The sequence below is a fragment of the Pseudophryne corroboree genome, chromosome 8, assembly GCF_028390025.1.
Source record: "Pseudophryne corroboree isolate aPseCor3 chromosome 8, aPseCor3.hap2, whole genome shotgun sequence".
NCBI classification, from domain to species: domain Eukaryota; kingdom Metazoa; phylum Chordata; class Amphibia; order Anura; family Myobatrachidae; genus Pseudophryne; species Pseudophryne corroboree.
In genome coordinates, this window is record NC_086451.1 from 386,213,698 (window position 1) to 386,228,725 (window position 15,028).

Genomic DNA, 15,028 nt, shown 5'->3' on the forward strand with positions numbered 1-15,028 from the left:
CATGTTCTAATACACGTTTAGGCTTCTATGACAAAACAATCTCATGTTAAACACAAGCAAAAAAGAAAAAGAAAAGAAAAAAGCTTAAATTAATAATAAAATAGACAAGTAGTGTGCCTATAGGCTTCTAAAATGTAAATCAGATTCTGCCCATACTGTAAGCGCCCTGAATACTGATAGTATGGTAAAATGAGGAAATAAAATGAGATACATAAAATATTCACTTTATTAACCATGTTCTGTTTCCTTTTTTGACAATGTTTGGAAAAGCAAATTTCCTATTTTTTTTATACATACATTAATTAATAATGACAAGCATACAGAGTATAAAAATGCAGGCATACACAAGCATGTGACAGAATACATAGCCATCAATACACATATAAAAAAAACGATTGCTTTCACAAACTGGAAATCTATTTAAACTCTAGAAACAAAGGGGCAGAGCTTGGAGAGAGATAAAGTACCACTCAATCAGCTCCTGTTATTTTTAAACCATACGGCAGTTAGGAGAGGATTGTCTGGTACTTTATCTCTCTCCCCGAGCATTGCTAAATCTCCCCCTAACCTTTAAAAATAAATAAAAATAACAAAATTATATTTATATTACACATATATATGCCAAAACAGGAAATGCTCCAAATTATCATATTGAGAACAGTTAACGCATTAAAATATATATTTTTTGTTGTTGTTGGATTAATGTAGCTTTATTAGTTGCACATACAGTCATATTCATCGCCGCAGCGACCGGACTGTAGACGTTGTGATATTCATGACAGAGGTTACACAAATGACCACCTTTTTAATCAAACCAGTAATGAACTGTCTGACGTGGACAGAATTAGCCGGTATTAGGGCATAAGAAGCCCAAGCAGCGGGCAAGGTGCTTGGAGTTGGCCATGGCAGTGCCTGTGCTTACCCCAAGCTGCTGAGGGCGTGAATACTTTTGCCAGGTGGATTTGGAATCTGTGTTGGCGCGGAGGGCAGCTTTAGCCATAAGATATTGAGGGCTGGTTAGTTCCGTATCACTGAAATGAGAGGTGAACACAATACTAAATAAAGAGAAAAGATTGGAAGCAGTGACCTGGCAGGCAGTGATGTTACCCATACCTGTATGTATAAAGTGCCCCATGCCACATCTGATCAGGGCTCAGGGATCCAGACTCCAGGGAAACCTTCTGTGCCAACGTCAGTGCACCAGCAGCCAAGAGCGCTGGCTCAATCATTGCCCCATCAGCCTCAAGCAGAGTCAGCTCCATGAAGTACATGGCAAGATACTGAACCTGGAGATCCAAAGAGGAGAAAGGTGATATCATTTACCCTATATAGAAGTATACATTACTGCGGGGTATGATTACACGGGGTATAATTAGGGTTAGAGATATACATCCCTAATTATCCATCTACGTTGCAATATTGAATAATACTATCTATGAAGAATGTCATAACTCTGCCTTTCTGGTCTACTTACAGGGTATGAATAGGAGGCCATAGCATCTCTTAAAAGCTGTGACATGGGCTTCATTTCCTTCCTCTCTTTATATAAGGTTTTTTAGCTCATTTAGGTGTATTTTATTCCTCTCTATGTAACTTTATAGGTAATGATAGAGAAATCCTCAATGATTTTACATAATCTAGAACACTGGTTCTCAAACTCGGTCCTCAGGACCCCACACGGTGCATGTTTTGCAGGTCTCCTCACAGAATCACAAGTGACATAAATAGCTCCACCTGTGGACCTTTTAAAATGTGTCCGTGAGTAATTAATACACCTGTGCACTTGCTGGGTTACCTGCAAAACATGCACTGTGTGGGGTCCTGAGGAACGAGTTTGAGAACCACTGGTCTAGAATAATGTTATTCCGTAAGACAACGATCCACGCTGCCTTGAAGATTTTGGTTCAGTTATTGATGAGTGCAAAAAGGACTCACTTCACCAGTGAGTGTGGGACCAGGACAAAGCGATAGGGTGGGACCAACGGGAGGGAATGATAAGTTACCATTAAGCTCTGTGCTTCTCCTAGGGGTGTGAGTATACAGCAGAGGTTGTGGTTTACCTTATCCATCATCATTAGCTTTGGGGATGCCCAAAACAAATGTATGTATGAGCACAATGGCAGGAGGTTGGGTAGCTGATACAGTATGTCAGAGTGTGTAGATAAAGGTTGAAGTCCCATGTTCGTACATCTCTTACCCCAGAACAGTACAAAACGGTTGAGATCTTTAGAGAGTTAGCACACAGTGATGGATCGGAATATGTCCAGACTGGACCAGCTCAGAGCAGTCTTTAGGGTAAGTTTGTCGAGTTAATAAACCAACGGTCATGACAGTTATTAGGTAAAGCACTTGCTGATCAATGAACTAGAGACACAGAAGGAGGAATGTCTGTAACATGTATTGATCCAAGACTGGACAAACGAGAGTGTTTTCATGTGTCCGAAGACCAAGGTAATGGAAATATCAATGTTATAAATGTGAATAAGATGGCGCTACCGTGTCTATGGACTGAAGGAGAAAGACCCAAATGCATTTGGGTCTTTTTCCACTGACACGGTTGCGCCATCTTCACACCCTCTATACTTTACCATTTGCATTTTCTGGACCAAACTGGGATAGGTCCAACAGTAAATTGAAGAGGCAGCAACCAGAGCTAGTTAAGCACCCCAATATCTCCTAAACTCTTCCACACAATGTTATAAATGTAGATGCCAATATTTTATGAATAATTCAAAAAGTAGGTGGATTGAGGGGTCTGGGAGTGGAAATATTGCACTTCTTGCATACAGAGGAAGGGAAGGAAGGAAAGGCAAGAAACAGTGAAGGACATAGATACAAAACATTGTCAACAATTGTGTTTCCTCCTACAGTTACTGCTGGTTTGGAAATCGGAATCCTGCCAGCTAGTTAATATAAAGTCTACAAAATACACACACATTATATATATATATATATATATATATATATATATATATATATATACATACATACATACATACATACACACACACACACACACACACACTCACACACACATATGCACACAAACCTTTTCAAGACACTTCCCAGTGACAGAGAGTAGGCGCAGAAAGTGCAGGGGTTGGGTGTATTGCAGCTCAAATCTCAAGCCGCTGAGGACCTTCTTCTCCATTTTCATAAGCTCCTTTTTGCTGAAGGAGTCTTCCATCATGAAGCAAAGCTCTGCTGGCTGTGGGAGACACACAAACGGTCATCTGGACATCAGCGCTTTCAGATGACTTCTGCTCAATTGCTGAAATTGAGCCCCTACTAGTGGTAATAATAGCCAGGCGCTATCACCCTGGGAACGTTGGCAGCACCACATTAGCTGGAGGACATTAACAGACCCACAGAATCTATGCAAAACAAAGATCAATAGAAAAGTGCACAAGCAGTTTGCATATTGGGGGTAATTCTGAGTTGATCGCAGCAGGAATTTTGTTAGCAGTTGGGCAAAACCATATGCACTGCAGGGGAGGCAGATATAACATGTGCAGAGAGAGTTAGATTTGGGTGGGTTATTTTGGTTCTGTGCAGGGTAAATACTGGCTGCTTTATTTTTACACTGCAATTTAGATTTCAGATTGAACACACCCCACCCAAATCTATCTCTCTCTGCAAATGTTATATCTGCCTCCCCCCTGCAGTGCACATGGTTTTGCCCAACTGCTAACAAAGTTCCTGCTGCGATCAACTCAGAATTACCCCCACTGTTCCCTGAGCACTTCGTAGTGGTTCTGTAGCAGATCCGGCCTGACACAGGACTAGTGCCCTAGGGGCCTATGTACTAAGCTTTGGAGAGAGATAAAGTACCAGCCAATCAGCTCACGTTAGTTTTCAAACACAGCCTGTGACATGGCAGTTAGGAGCTGATTGGCTGCTACTTGATCTCTCTCCAGGGCTTAGCAGAGAGGACCCTTAGGGTCTGTTTGTTGACAGGGCCACTTTCCAAAATGGTTTGGCCTTGACCTGCCAGTAAGCCCCTGTCCTTTTCCACACCAAGGAAGTACAGGTTGAGTATCCCATATCCAAATATCCGAAATACGGAATATTCCGAAATACGGACTTTTTGGAGTGAGAGTGAGATAGTGAAACTTTTGTTTTTTGATGGCTCAATGTACACAAACTTTGTTTAATACACACAGTTATTAAAAATATTGTATTAAATGACCTTCAGACTGTGTATATAAGGTGTATATGAAACATAAATGAATTGTGTGAATGTAGACACACTTTGTTTAATGCACAAAGTTATAAAAAATATTGGCTAAAATGACCTTCAGGCTGTGTGTATAAGGTCTATATGAACCATAAATGCATTCTGTGCTTAGATTTAGGTCCCATCACCATGATATCTCATTATGGTATGCAATTATTCCAAAATACGGAAAAATCCCATATCCAAAATACCTCTGGTCCCAAGCATTTTGGATAAGGGATACTCAACCTGTATAATCTACTGCATTATATGTAGGACTCTCCTGTGAGTGCCATGCTTGCAAAGGATATTTAGCAATCTATGAAGATAAATGCCCCCATTATTTGCTTACACATAATACCCAGTTCCTGGAGTATAAGGGTGGCAGCAGCATCCACAAAGCTTATCAGCACTTGTGTGCCAGGATCGGGCATGGGCAGTGTGGAGATTCTCCAGCACTCATATCACTAGACTAGGGAGCTTACACATGATGGCATAGTGGATAAAGATGATGAAAACATTAAAAATCACAGCAGCCTTCTTACAACTGTGATAGTAACTTCATTCAAATTACTTCATATCAAATTATACAACCAAAACTGCAAGGAAAACTACTATTACAGCTATAGGGGGTAATTTAGACCTGATCGCAGCAGCAAATTTGTTAGCAGTTGGGCAAAACCATGTGCACTGCAGGGGGGCAGATATAACATGTGCAGAGAGAGTGCAGAGTCTGGGTGGGTTATATTGTTTCTGTGCAGGGTAAATACTGGCTGCTTTATTTTTACACTGTAATTTAGATTTCAGTTTGAACACACCCCACCCAAATCTAACTCTATCTGCCCCCTGCAGTGCACAAGGGGGGGGTCATTCTGACCCGATCGCACGCTGCAGTTTATCACAGCGGTGCGATAGGGTCAGAATTGCGTATGCCAGATGGCCGAAGGCAGTCGCTGGGCATAACGACGGCATTTGGCTGCCGTTTCGTGGGCGCGGTACGGCAAACGTAGGCATGGCCGGACCGTGTGGGGGTGGGCCACAGCAGCTGCGTGACGTCACACGCAGCCGCTGCGGGCCGGGGAGTGACAAGTAGCTCCCGGCCAGCACGCTAAAGCTGTGCTGGCCGTGAGCTACTCCTAAAGTGCAAAAGCATTGCAGCTGTGTGATGCTTTTGCACTTCTGCAGGGAAGGGGGGGGGGGGGCGGCACTGACATGCGGGGCGGGATAGTACTGTGCTGGGCGTCCCCCCGCATGTCTATGGTCATGCTCGTAGCCCTGCAAAATTTTGCAGGGCTACGATCAACTCGGAATCACCCCCATGGTTTTGCCCAACTGCTAACAAATTTGTTGCTGTGATCAACTCTGAATAAGGCCCATAGTTCACATCACGTATTCGTATTAGAACATCACAGATGTTTTGAATGAACAGTATATTTCAGTATATTTTGGCTCCCTCTAGTGGTCACAAATAGGCATCTGCTTATTTTTATTTTTTTTAACACCTTTCCACTGTAGTAACTATGGGATATTACTGTAGTTAGCTGATATTATTTAAGATTAGAAAATATAATTGATACCATCAAATGTATGATAATGATTATTAATTTGGCAATGTAGGCTCCTACCAAAGGCCAGCATATACCAAGGGGCAAAGATTAACCTATTTTTTTGGTGGATGAATGAGTGTGTAATCTAGTTATTTTTTTATTTATTTTACTTTTCAATAATTTTTATTTTTTTGAAACTTTTTTTTCCGCAACTGACACTGGTTACATGTGAACACTGTGGGGTATGGCTTGCAGAGTCAGTGCAGCACCACTGTGTGACAGAATAATTACACTAAGTGAACTGGATACAGCACAGCCACTTGTGGATGGACACAAGGACAGGTAGTGGATGTACAAAGCCAGGGGCATTTCTAGAGAAGGGTGTTTTGTTTGTATGTTTGTAAATCCAGTCATCAGGACACAGAGACATGTGAGTTCACTGCTGTGCTGTTTATTCCATCACCAAATCCAGAAACACTGCACACTGGACCACCCACTTCCCAGCATCCCCCTGGTCCTAGGGACCATCACTGAAGATTCAGGCTTACACATGTTAGTAAGGGAGTGTCTACAAATATTAAGCATTCTAATACACTAACATCACATCCTCTTTTCTTTAAAGATAAGCCCTATACGCTTCAATGCAACAATTAACAACGTCATATTAAGAACATCATCTAACACATTTCAATGAGTCTCTCAGGTCTGCGTATTTCCCTTTTGGGTCTTTCATACACAGTCTGTGTTTCATCGACCATGTTGGTCCTTTCGTGGTTGGTTCACCATTATGAGGATCATCATACATGTCAGATGAAGGGTATTCTTCAGTCATGTTGTCTTCATTATGGTTAGGTTGAGATCTTAAATCCACCCGATTTCTTCTTACTTCCGTTCCACGCTCTGTACGTATAGTACAAGATCTTGGTGCTACTTGTGCTTGCACAATACCTTTCTGCACCCAAATACCTTTCTCGTGATCTCTAAGAAGGACTTGGTCACCCGATTTTAGATCAGATAAGCTTTTTGCTCGCCTGTCATGGAACAGTTTCTGTTTCGCCTGTTGACGTTCCTTACTCAGTCTGATCAACGCTGAGTTGTGTGTATTAAGCAGTTCATCATGTATCGGGAGATTTGCTCTAATCCTCCTTCCCATCAGCATTTGTGCAGGAGACAGTCCATTCTGTAAAGGTGTACTGCGGTAGATTAAAAGACTTTTGTAGAAATCTTCTTCACCTTCCGGAGCTTTTTTCATGAGACTCTTTACAGTTTTTACTGAACTTTCCACCAACCCATTTGAGCGTGGATAGTGGGGACTTGACATAGTATGGACAAATTCCCACTCATCAGCAAATTGTCTAAATTCAGCACTGGAAAACGGAGGACCATTGTCAGTGAACACTTCCATAGGAACACCATGCCTTGCAAAGATTGACTTCATGCAATTGATTACAGCTATACTGGTAGTTGTATGTAGTGTCTTCACCTCAGGGTAGTTAGAGTAATAATCAGTCACGACAATGTACGTTTTCCCATTACAATCAAACAAATCTGCGCCACCTTTCTGGTACGGTCTCTCTGGCACTGCGTGAGGACTCAGTGGCTAGACTTGTTGTTTCGGTCTATATGCAAGACATAATTCACATGTAGTTGTAGTCTGTGTTATGTCTTGGTTCATTCTTGGCCAATACATAACTTCACGCGCTCTCCGCTTACATTTTTCATCAAAGTGGCCTTCATGTATCTTGCACAGCATAGTTTTTCTTAGTCGTGCAGGTATGACAAACCTATTGCCTTTGTAAATAATACCATCGACAACTGTAAGGTCACTGCGGTACATCCAATAATCATGGATAGACAGCGGGCACGCATGTTTTTCTGCTGGCCAACCTTTCAGAATGATATCTTTCAACACTTTCATTGTGTCATCTGTCTCAGTTTCTTTCCTAATCTGTTCTTGTCTTGCAAGAGACACTGATAGAGAAGCTATGATCAAATTAACATAGGCTTCTATCTCTTCATCCATCAGACTTTTGGAAACTTCACTTTTGTCCACAGCACAAGAAAGTGCATCAGCAATGTACATGTATTTGCCGGGACAGTACAGCAAGTGTACATCATATTTCTGTAGTCTGATAAGCATTCGTTGAATTCTCATGGGACAGTCATGTAATGATTTAGTCATGATAGCTACCAATGGCTTGTGGTCAGTTTCCACTGTAAATGTTTGACCATACACAAACTGATGAAATCGCTCACATGCATATGTGATCGCTAGAAGTTCTTCTTCTATCTGAGCATACCTTGTTTCAGCACGTGTCAGTGCTCTTGTTGCATAGATTACTGGTTGCCATGTATCCTCATGTTCTTGTAACAGCACTGAGCCTAGGCCAAATTGCGAAGCATCTGCTGAAATTCTTATTCTTTTCGCAGGATCAAAGAATTTTAGCACTGGTTGCTCTGTAATGATCTGTTTCAAGTTTTGCCAACTTTCTTCTTGTTCATGTGACCACATCCACTTGTTATCTTTGTCCAACAACCATCTAAGAGAGGCTGTTCGTTCAGAGAGTTGAGAAATAAACTTTCCTAAGTAAGTAATCATTCCTAGGAATCTTCTGACGTCGTCTTTGTTAGGACGTTCCATGTTCACTATGGCTGATATTTTCCTTGGGTCTGGTTTTACACCTTGATCCGAGACCACGTCGCCCATAAAGGTAAGTGTATTCACGCCAAATTCACATTTGTCCTTGTTTAGCTTTAGATTCACTTTCTTGACAAATTCCATTACTTGTCTCAATCTAGAATCATGTTCTTCCTTTGTAGATCCCCAGACAATAATGTCATCCATCATTGTTTCAACACCTGGAATATGTTCAAAAATCATGTGTATCTTTTTGTGATATACTTCTGGAGCAAACAATATTCCATATGGTAGTCGAAGAAATCTGTATCGACCTTCTGGTGTATTAAATGTACAAAGCTTTGAGCTGGCCTCATCTTGCTTCATTTGCCAGAATCCTGAAGATGCGTCCAATTTACTGAACCATTTTGCTCCAGCAAATTGCGACATGATTTCATCTCTGGTTGGTAGTTTGAAATGTTCTCGTTTAATAGCTTTGTTTAAATCTCTGGGGTCTAGACATATTCTGATTTGTCCATTTTTCTTTTCAACAATTACTAAGGAGCTTACCCATTCAAGTAGGCTTATCAACTTTCTGTATTACACCCAAGGCTTCCATGCGATTTAACTCTTGTTTCAGTTTTTCAATCAGCACAAAAGGCACTTTTCTACAGCGGTGTATTACTGAAGAAACTTGCGTGTCTATATTTATTTTATGCTCTCCAGGCAAACAACCTAGACCTTCAAACAAGTCTCTGTATTCTGTAAACATCGATTTGCAGTCATCTTCTACTTGTGATGTCACCATAAAAACTTTCTTTAGCAAGCTTAGTTTCTCACAGGAACTTAATCCTAGAATCTGTTGCACATTTTTATCCACAATCAGTAGCGATGTTTTAAACTGTTGTCCCTTATATTTCAGTGTCACTAAGCATGTACCTTTCACAGGAATTTCCTCCCCAGTGTACCCTGTAACTTTCACTTTGGCTGGATGAATTTTAGGTTTTACTCTGAAAGTCTTTTTTTTTTTTAAACATTAAATTTTTATTGAAGAGTTTACACACAGAAATGGGGAACAGAAAAAAAGAGGTAAGGGAAACACAGGGGAAGTCCAGAATGGTTACCATATGCAAAATATAAACAGCGCACAGTCGGATGAATATACAATTGGCTACATTAGGCGTTCAGATACATGAGAAGGAGAAAGCACTGAGAAAAGACATGGAAGAAGAAAAAAAGAACAATAAGGACTAAAATATATTAAACTTAGAAAATACCTGATAGCACAACATTCTTGTAAAGGTCAATCTAAGTGGGGTAAAGCACAGACATCAATTGGAGAGCTTTAAACGGTTAGCCTACCTTCTCTCTACTCCTATAGTCGGACCATCCCAACCATTTCAGGTGGATAGAGTTAGCCGAGGAAGAGTATTTAGCCTCCGCTGTTTCGAAAATGAAATGTTTGTGAATCTTATTTTGAATAAACGCTAAGGTAGGAATATTCTCAGACTTCCACAATTGTGCTATAGCAGCTTTAGTGGCTATCAAGATATGTCCCAAGACGTAGCGATCACATGCGGAGAGGCGATCAATGTATAAATGGAATAGCGCTAGAGCTGGGTCCATGGGGATGTTGAGCCCTAACACTATGCTAGCCATATTTAAAACTTCTCTCCAAAGTGGTTGTATATGAGGGCATGCCCAGAAGATATGAAAGATATCCCCCGTAGAGCCGCATTTCCCCCAACATGATTTAGATTGTGAAGGCCAGATCCTGTGTTGTTTTGCAGGGGTAAAGTAGGCCCTCTGTATAAGCTTGTAGAACATTTTTCGGAGTGGTTAACACATTTGGAGACTTTAAAACAAGATCTAAATATACTGTCCCAATCTGCATCAATAAAGGACCTATTCAAATCTCTTTCCCATAAAGTCTGAGCTTTTAATTTTGTCTGTGGGCCATTAGTCAATTGAAATTGGTACCACCACGTAATCCCATATTTATGCGAGGACGACTCCAATCGGCTTATAATATAAGCCGGAAGAGAAGGTTTGTGGAGATGTGAGGGAGTAAATGAGTGTAACCAACTTCTCACCTGCAGGTATTTGAAAAAATCTTGAGTCCGAATCCCAAATCTCTCTTGCAATTGAGAGAAGGACATCAAGACGTCGCCTACAAATAAATCGCCCACAGTGGAAAGCCCCTTCCGAATCCACTCCTCTAGGGAGACATTAGGAATCGATGACATAAGAGCAGATAACGACAGGCAGGGGGCAGGTAAATTAATCTCTTCAGAAGAGAGCACTAGTTTATGCCATGAATCTAGGGTCGTTTTAATAGACTTGCAGGATCCGGCCCTACTCCGAGCAGCAGACAGTGGTAACCAAAACAGATCAGGGAGAGAAACAGCGTCTAAGCATGAAGCTTCCAGGATAACCCAAGGTTTCGGACTCGAGGTGTCGAACCAGTCTCTAGACTGACTCATCAGACATGCAGCATGGTATTTTTCTATATCTGGGAAAGCTACCCCACCAGACAGTTTGGGCAGAATGAGAGGTTTTTTTGCAATTTTTGGTCTAGAGCCTCCCCACACATCTGATCAGGACCTGATTAAATTTATTATAGAAGAGTTTGGGAAGGGGCCTTGGTATGGCGCGAAACAGGTACATTAATTTTGGCAACAGGACCATTTTGGCAGCAGCAATCCTACCCAACCAAGACACTTCCTGTAGCATCCACTCCCCAGTCAGCTCCGTAAATGCTTTTAATAACGGGGCATAATTACACTCAATCAAATTATCTTCTCTGGTTAAATTAATTCCTAGATATCTCAAAGAGTAGGACTTCCAGGCATATTTGTACGAATCCTTCAACCTAGAGACCACAGTCAGAGTTATATTGAGTGGGAGGGCTTCAGTCTTATTTGTATTTAATTTATAAAGGAAACATCCGAATAACTTTGTAGGACGTCATGAAGAACTGGCAAGGAAGCCTCGGGGTCAGAGAGACATAGCAGAATATCATCCGCAAACAAGCTAATTTTGTGGGAAATGCCCCCTATAACCGGGCCTCTAATCGAGTCCCGGGATCTAATGCAGGCAGCCAAGGGTTCTATCGCCAATGCAAAAATAAAAGGAGAGATAGCGGACAGCCCTGTCGCGTGCCATTAGAAATATTGAAGGGTGAAGAAAGGCATCCGTTAACAAAGACCCGCGCACTGGGTGTGGAGTAGAGAGCCAGGATAGAGTCTAAGATCCTTCCAGAGAAGCCAAATTTGTCCAGAGTTAATCTCATAAAATCCCAGTTCAATCTATCGAACGCCTTTTCGGCGTCCAGAGACAAAACTAGGAGGGGTTCTCTTCTACAGGCAGTGTGTTCAATAACATCACCCTACGCGTATTATCCGGGGCCTGTCGGTTTAAGACGAAGCCCACTTGATCAGGGTTGATAAGGGAAGGGAGAAGGGGGCTGATACGGTTAGCAATTAATTTGGCATAAATTTTTAGATCCGTATTTAATAAAGCAATTGGTCTAAAATTTTGGACTGAGGTAGGTCTTTTTCCCGGTTTGGGAATGGTGATGATTTGAGCTTCCAGCATCTCTTTGGGGAAGTGGCCAGCCTCTGAGGCTTCATTAAACACTGACAAGAGCACCGGGGCCAAGTTCTCCCTAAAAGATTTATAGAATCCAGAAGGGTAACCATCGGGTCCCCGGGGCCCTATCCGCTGGAAGGGAGTCAATAGCCTTTTCGACTTCGGCTAAAGTCCAAGGCGCACTGAGTGAGCTACAAGACTCCGATGACAGCGAGGGGAGAGGAAAGTTACTCAGAAAATTCTGAACATCTATGCCTGTAGGTTGAAAAGTAGAAGAATCCCCCTTCAAGTTGTATAATTTAGAGTAATAGGATGCAAAGACATTTGCAATCTCATCAGGATCGTAGACTCTCTTACCCCTATCTGAGTGGACAATATGGATTTTTTCTTTTGCCTTCTTACCCCTCAGCTTCCTCGCCAGTAGTCTACCAGCTCTGTTGCCATAAACATAAATATTTTGGTTCAGTCTATGTAGGTTGCGTTGGACCTCCGCTAGATAGAAAACATTTACCGCCTCCCTTGCTTCTTTCAATAAACTTGAGGAGGGCTTTATCGTGTGGATGTGCCTTGTGAGAACCCTCCAGGGAAGCGACTGTGAGCTCAGCTTGTTCAAATTTCTTACGATATGCCCTTTTAAGCTTAGCCGCAGTTTGAATCGCCGTCCCTCGTGTTACTGCTTTGAGGGCGCACCAGAATGTGAAGATAGATGTCTCCTGAGGAGAGTTCTCAGAGAGATAATGATCCAAGGTGGTTTGGATCACCTGCGTGGTCTCTGGCTGAAGAAGACTGAGTTTACCTAAGCGCCAGGGGGCCGGGGTAACCTTTCTACTATTTATGTCCCATTCGATGTATGGTGGGGAGTGATCCGACCAGGACATGGGGAGAATGGAGATTTTACGGATGGACTGTAGAGTCCACTTGTCTGCTAATGCTAGATCTATTCTAGAATAGGATTCATGCACCGGGGAGAAAAACGTGTAATCTCTGTCCATTGGATGTTTAACGCGCCAGAGGTCTTAGAGATCATATTCCGCCAGTAGCTGGCTAAAGCCCTTTGCATTCCTATGGAGCTTACTGGAGAGCGAGGGCCGCTTGCTAGAGTTATCAACTAAAGGGTCCAGGGTCAAGTTAAAGTCCCCCATTAGGAGTAAAGCGCCCTTATCCAATTGTTGCACCTTAGCGCAAAGTTTCCTGCAAAATGCTAGTTGCTTGTTGTTGGGAGCGTAGCAAGAAACTGTCACCTCTTTATTTTCAAGAGTGCCAACCAAAATTAGAATTCTCCCCTCAGGGTCGCAGTATTGCGAGGTGAGGGAAAACGCGTAGTGCTGAGATATCAAGATTGCCACCCCCGCCTTCTTTGCTGCCCGTTGGCCAGATAGCAATGGGGAAATCTCCCATTAGTAAACCTTGGAGGGGATGATTTAATAAAGTGAGTCTCTTGGACGGCTATGATTTGAGCTTTAAGTTTATGGAAATAATTAAGTGCTAATCTCCTCTTGTGTGGGGAATTAAGACCCTTTGCATTTATAGAAACAATGTTAACCATATTGTAAAACTGTCGGGATTGCATAACTATCGACAACCAACTGGCAAGTAAAAAGTGTGTGTAACATTTCCGGACAAAAAGAGAGGGAAAGGGAAAGAAAGGACAAAAAAGATGAAGGATAACAGAAAGAAGAAACAGAACAATAACCCCTCTCGGGGGCACATGTGGACGCCTAACCATGGCGACTCAGAGTTAAACTGTGGGGGGTAGTGGTCAATTTGCCCGCACCCGAACCAAGATTTAACAAAATGTAGTTCCTCGACCCTCCATCTCTGGTCCCCCGACAGCCACCGGGATTAAAGGAAACTCAGGTAGAGTTCCCAGCCGACAAAGAAATGCGGGCGGCAGTCGGGGCAGCAGAGACAGGCAGCAAACAGTAAATCGGCAGAGAGAAGGCATCACTGAAATGCTAACAACACTCAGATATCACATAGACACCCTCATCAAACAATTGCCAAGGAACTGGTGCAACGTAGGAAATACGACACTACAAACCGATCAAATCAATTTAAGTGTAGTAAATCAAACAATACTCAAAGTTCTGCAGCCGAAGAGGCCCAGTCCCGCTGAAGGCCCCGCTCGGGAGAGGTGTGTGTAGAAGAGCTTGCAGAGTTCCATGATGCTAGGATCTTTTTACCCTCCTCGACATTCGTTATGACAACAGTAGAACCTTCTCGAGAAATAAGCAACTTAGTGGGATATCCCCATCTGTATAGAATGTTCTCTTTACGTAGCACTGATGTGATGGGGTAAAGAGCGCCGTTTCGCTAAAGTAGCAGGGGACAGGTCTCCGAAGATCTGAAGTGAGCCCAAAGCCTCCGATGCAGTATCCGAGGGTCTAGCAGCTTTCAAGATCGCCTCCTTCACGTGGAAATAGTGTAACCTCATAAGGACATCCCGGGGGACACCATCAGGAGCGTTCCTGGCTTTAGGGAGCCTATGGATACGGTCAAGTAGAAAGTCCACTGAGCGGAACGAAGGAAGGAGTTTGCTGAAGAGGTCAACTGCAAAATCTTTTAAAGCGCTATTAGCGACAGCTTCCGGGACACCACGTAGCTTTATGTTGTTACGTCTCGATCTGTCCTCAATATCCGAGAGTTTGTCCCTGAGCGCCGTGACCTCATTTTGGAGCAGATCATGAGAAGAGATCAGGTCGTTGTGCGACGACACCACCTCACCCATTTTCGTTTCTAGGTGATCGGTGCGGCCACCTATCTCGTCAATAGATCTGACATTCCTTCATAGTCGCTCTGAATTCTGCCACGACTTCATCCTTAAATTGTGTTAGGAGATGTTTCATAGCACCCACCGTAAGCGAGTCACCATCATTGATGGAGCTGGGGTGTGCTGTGGCAGGGGCGGACATGTCTCTAGATGGCGAGGGCACCGGGACAGCAGGTTTAGAGGCACCACCCCATGCATCCTTTGCTTTAGCGGCCTGACGAGAAGGTTTAAAGAACGCCACCTGGGAGACAGTTTTAGCGGCCTTATATTTCTTGGGAGGCATGGCA

General features: G+C 42.8%; 1 protein-coding gene across 1 annotated transcript in view; it reads right to left on the reverse strand.

Annotated features, from left to right (window-relative positions):
* Positions 1 to 208: 208 nt before the first annotated feature.
* CCNP (cyclin P) overlaps positions 209 to 15,028 on the reverse strand; it is a 50,036-nt gene continuing 35,216 nt past the window's right edge. Inside the window, exons 7-9 of the mRNA XM_063935696.1 lie at positions 3,050 to 3,208; positions 1,114 to 1,286; positions 209 to 1,031 (exon numbers count right to left, since the gene is read on the reverse strand). Of these exons, the coding sequence (XP_063791766.1) occupies positions 845 to 1,031; positions 1,114 to 1,286; positions 3,050 to 3,208 (519 nt within the window). The 3' untranslated portion in view covers positions 209 to 844. The remainder of the gene's footprint in view (positions 1,032 to 1,113; positions 1,287 to 3,049; positions 3,209 to 15,028) is intronic.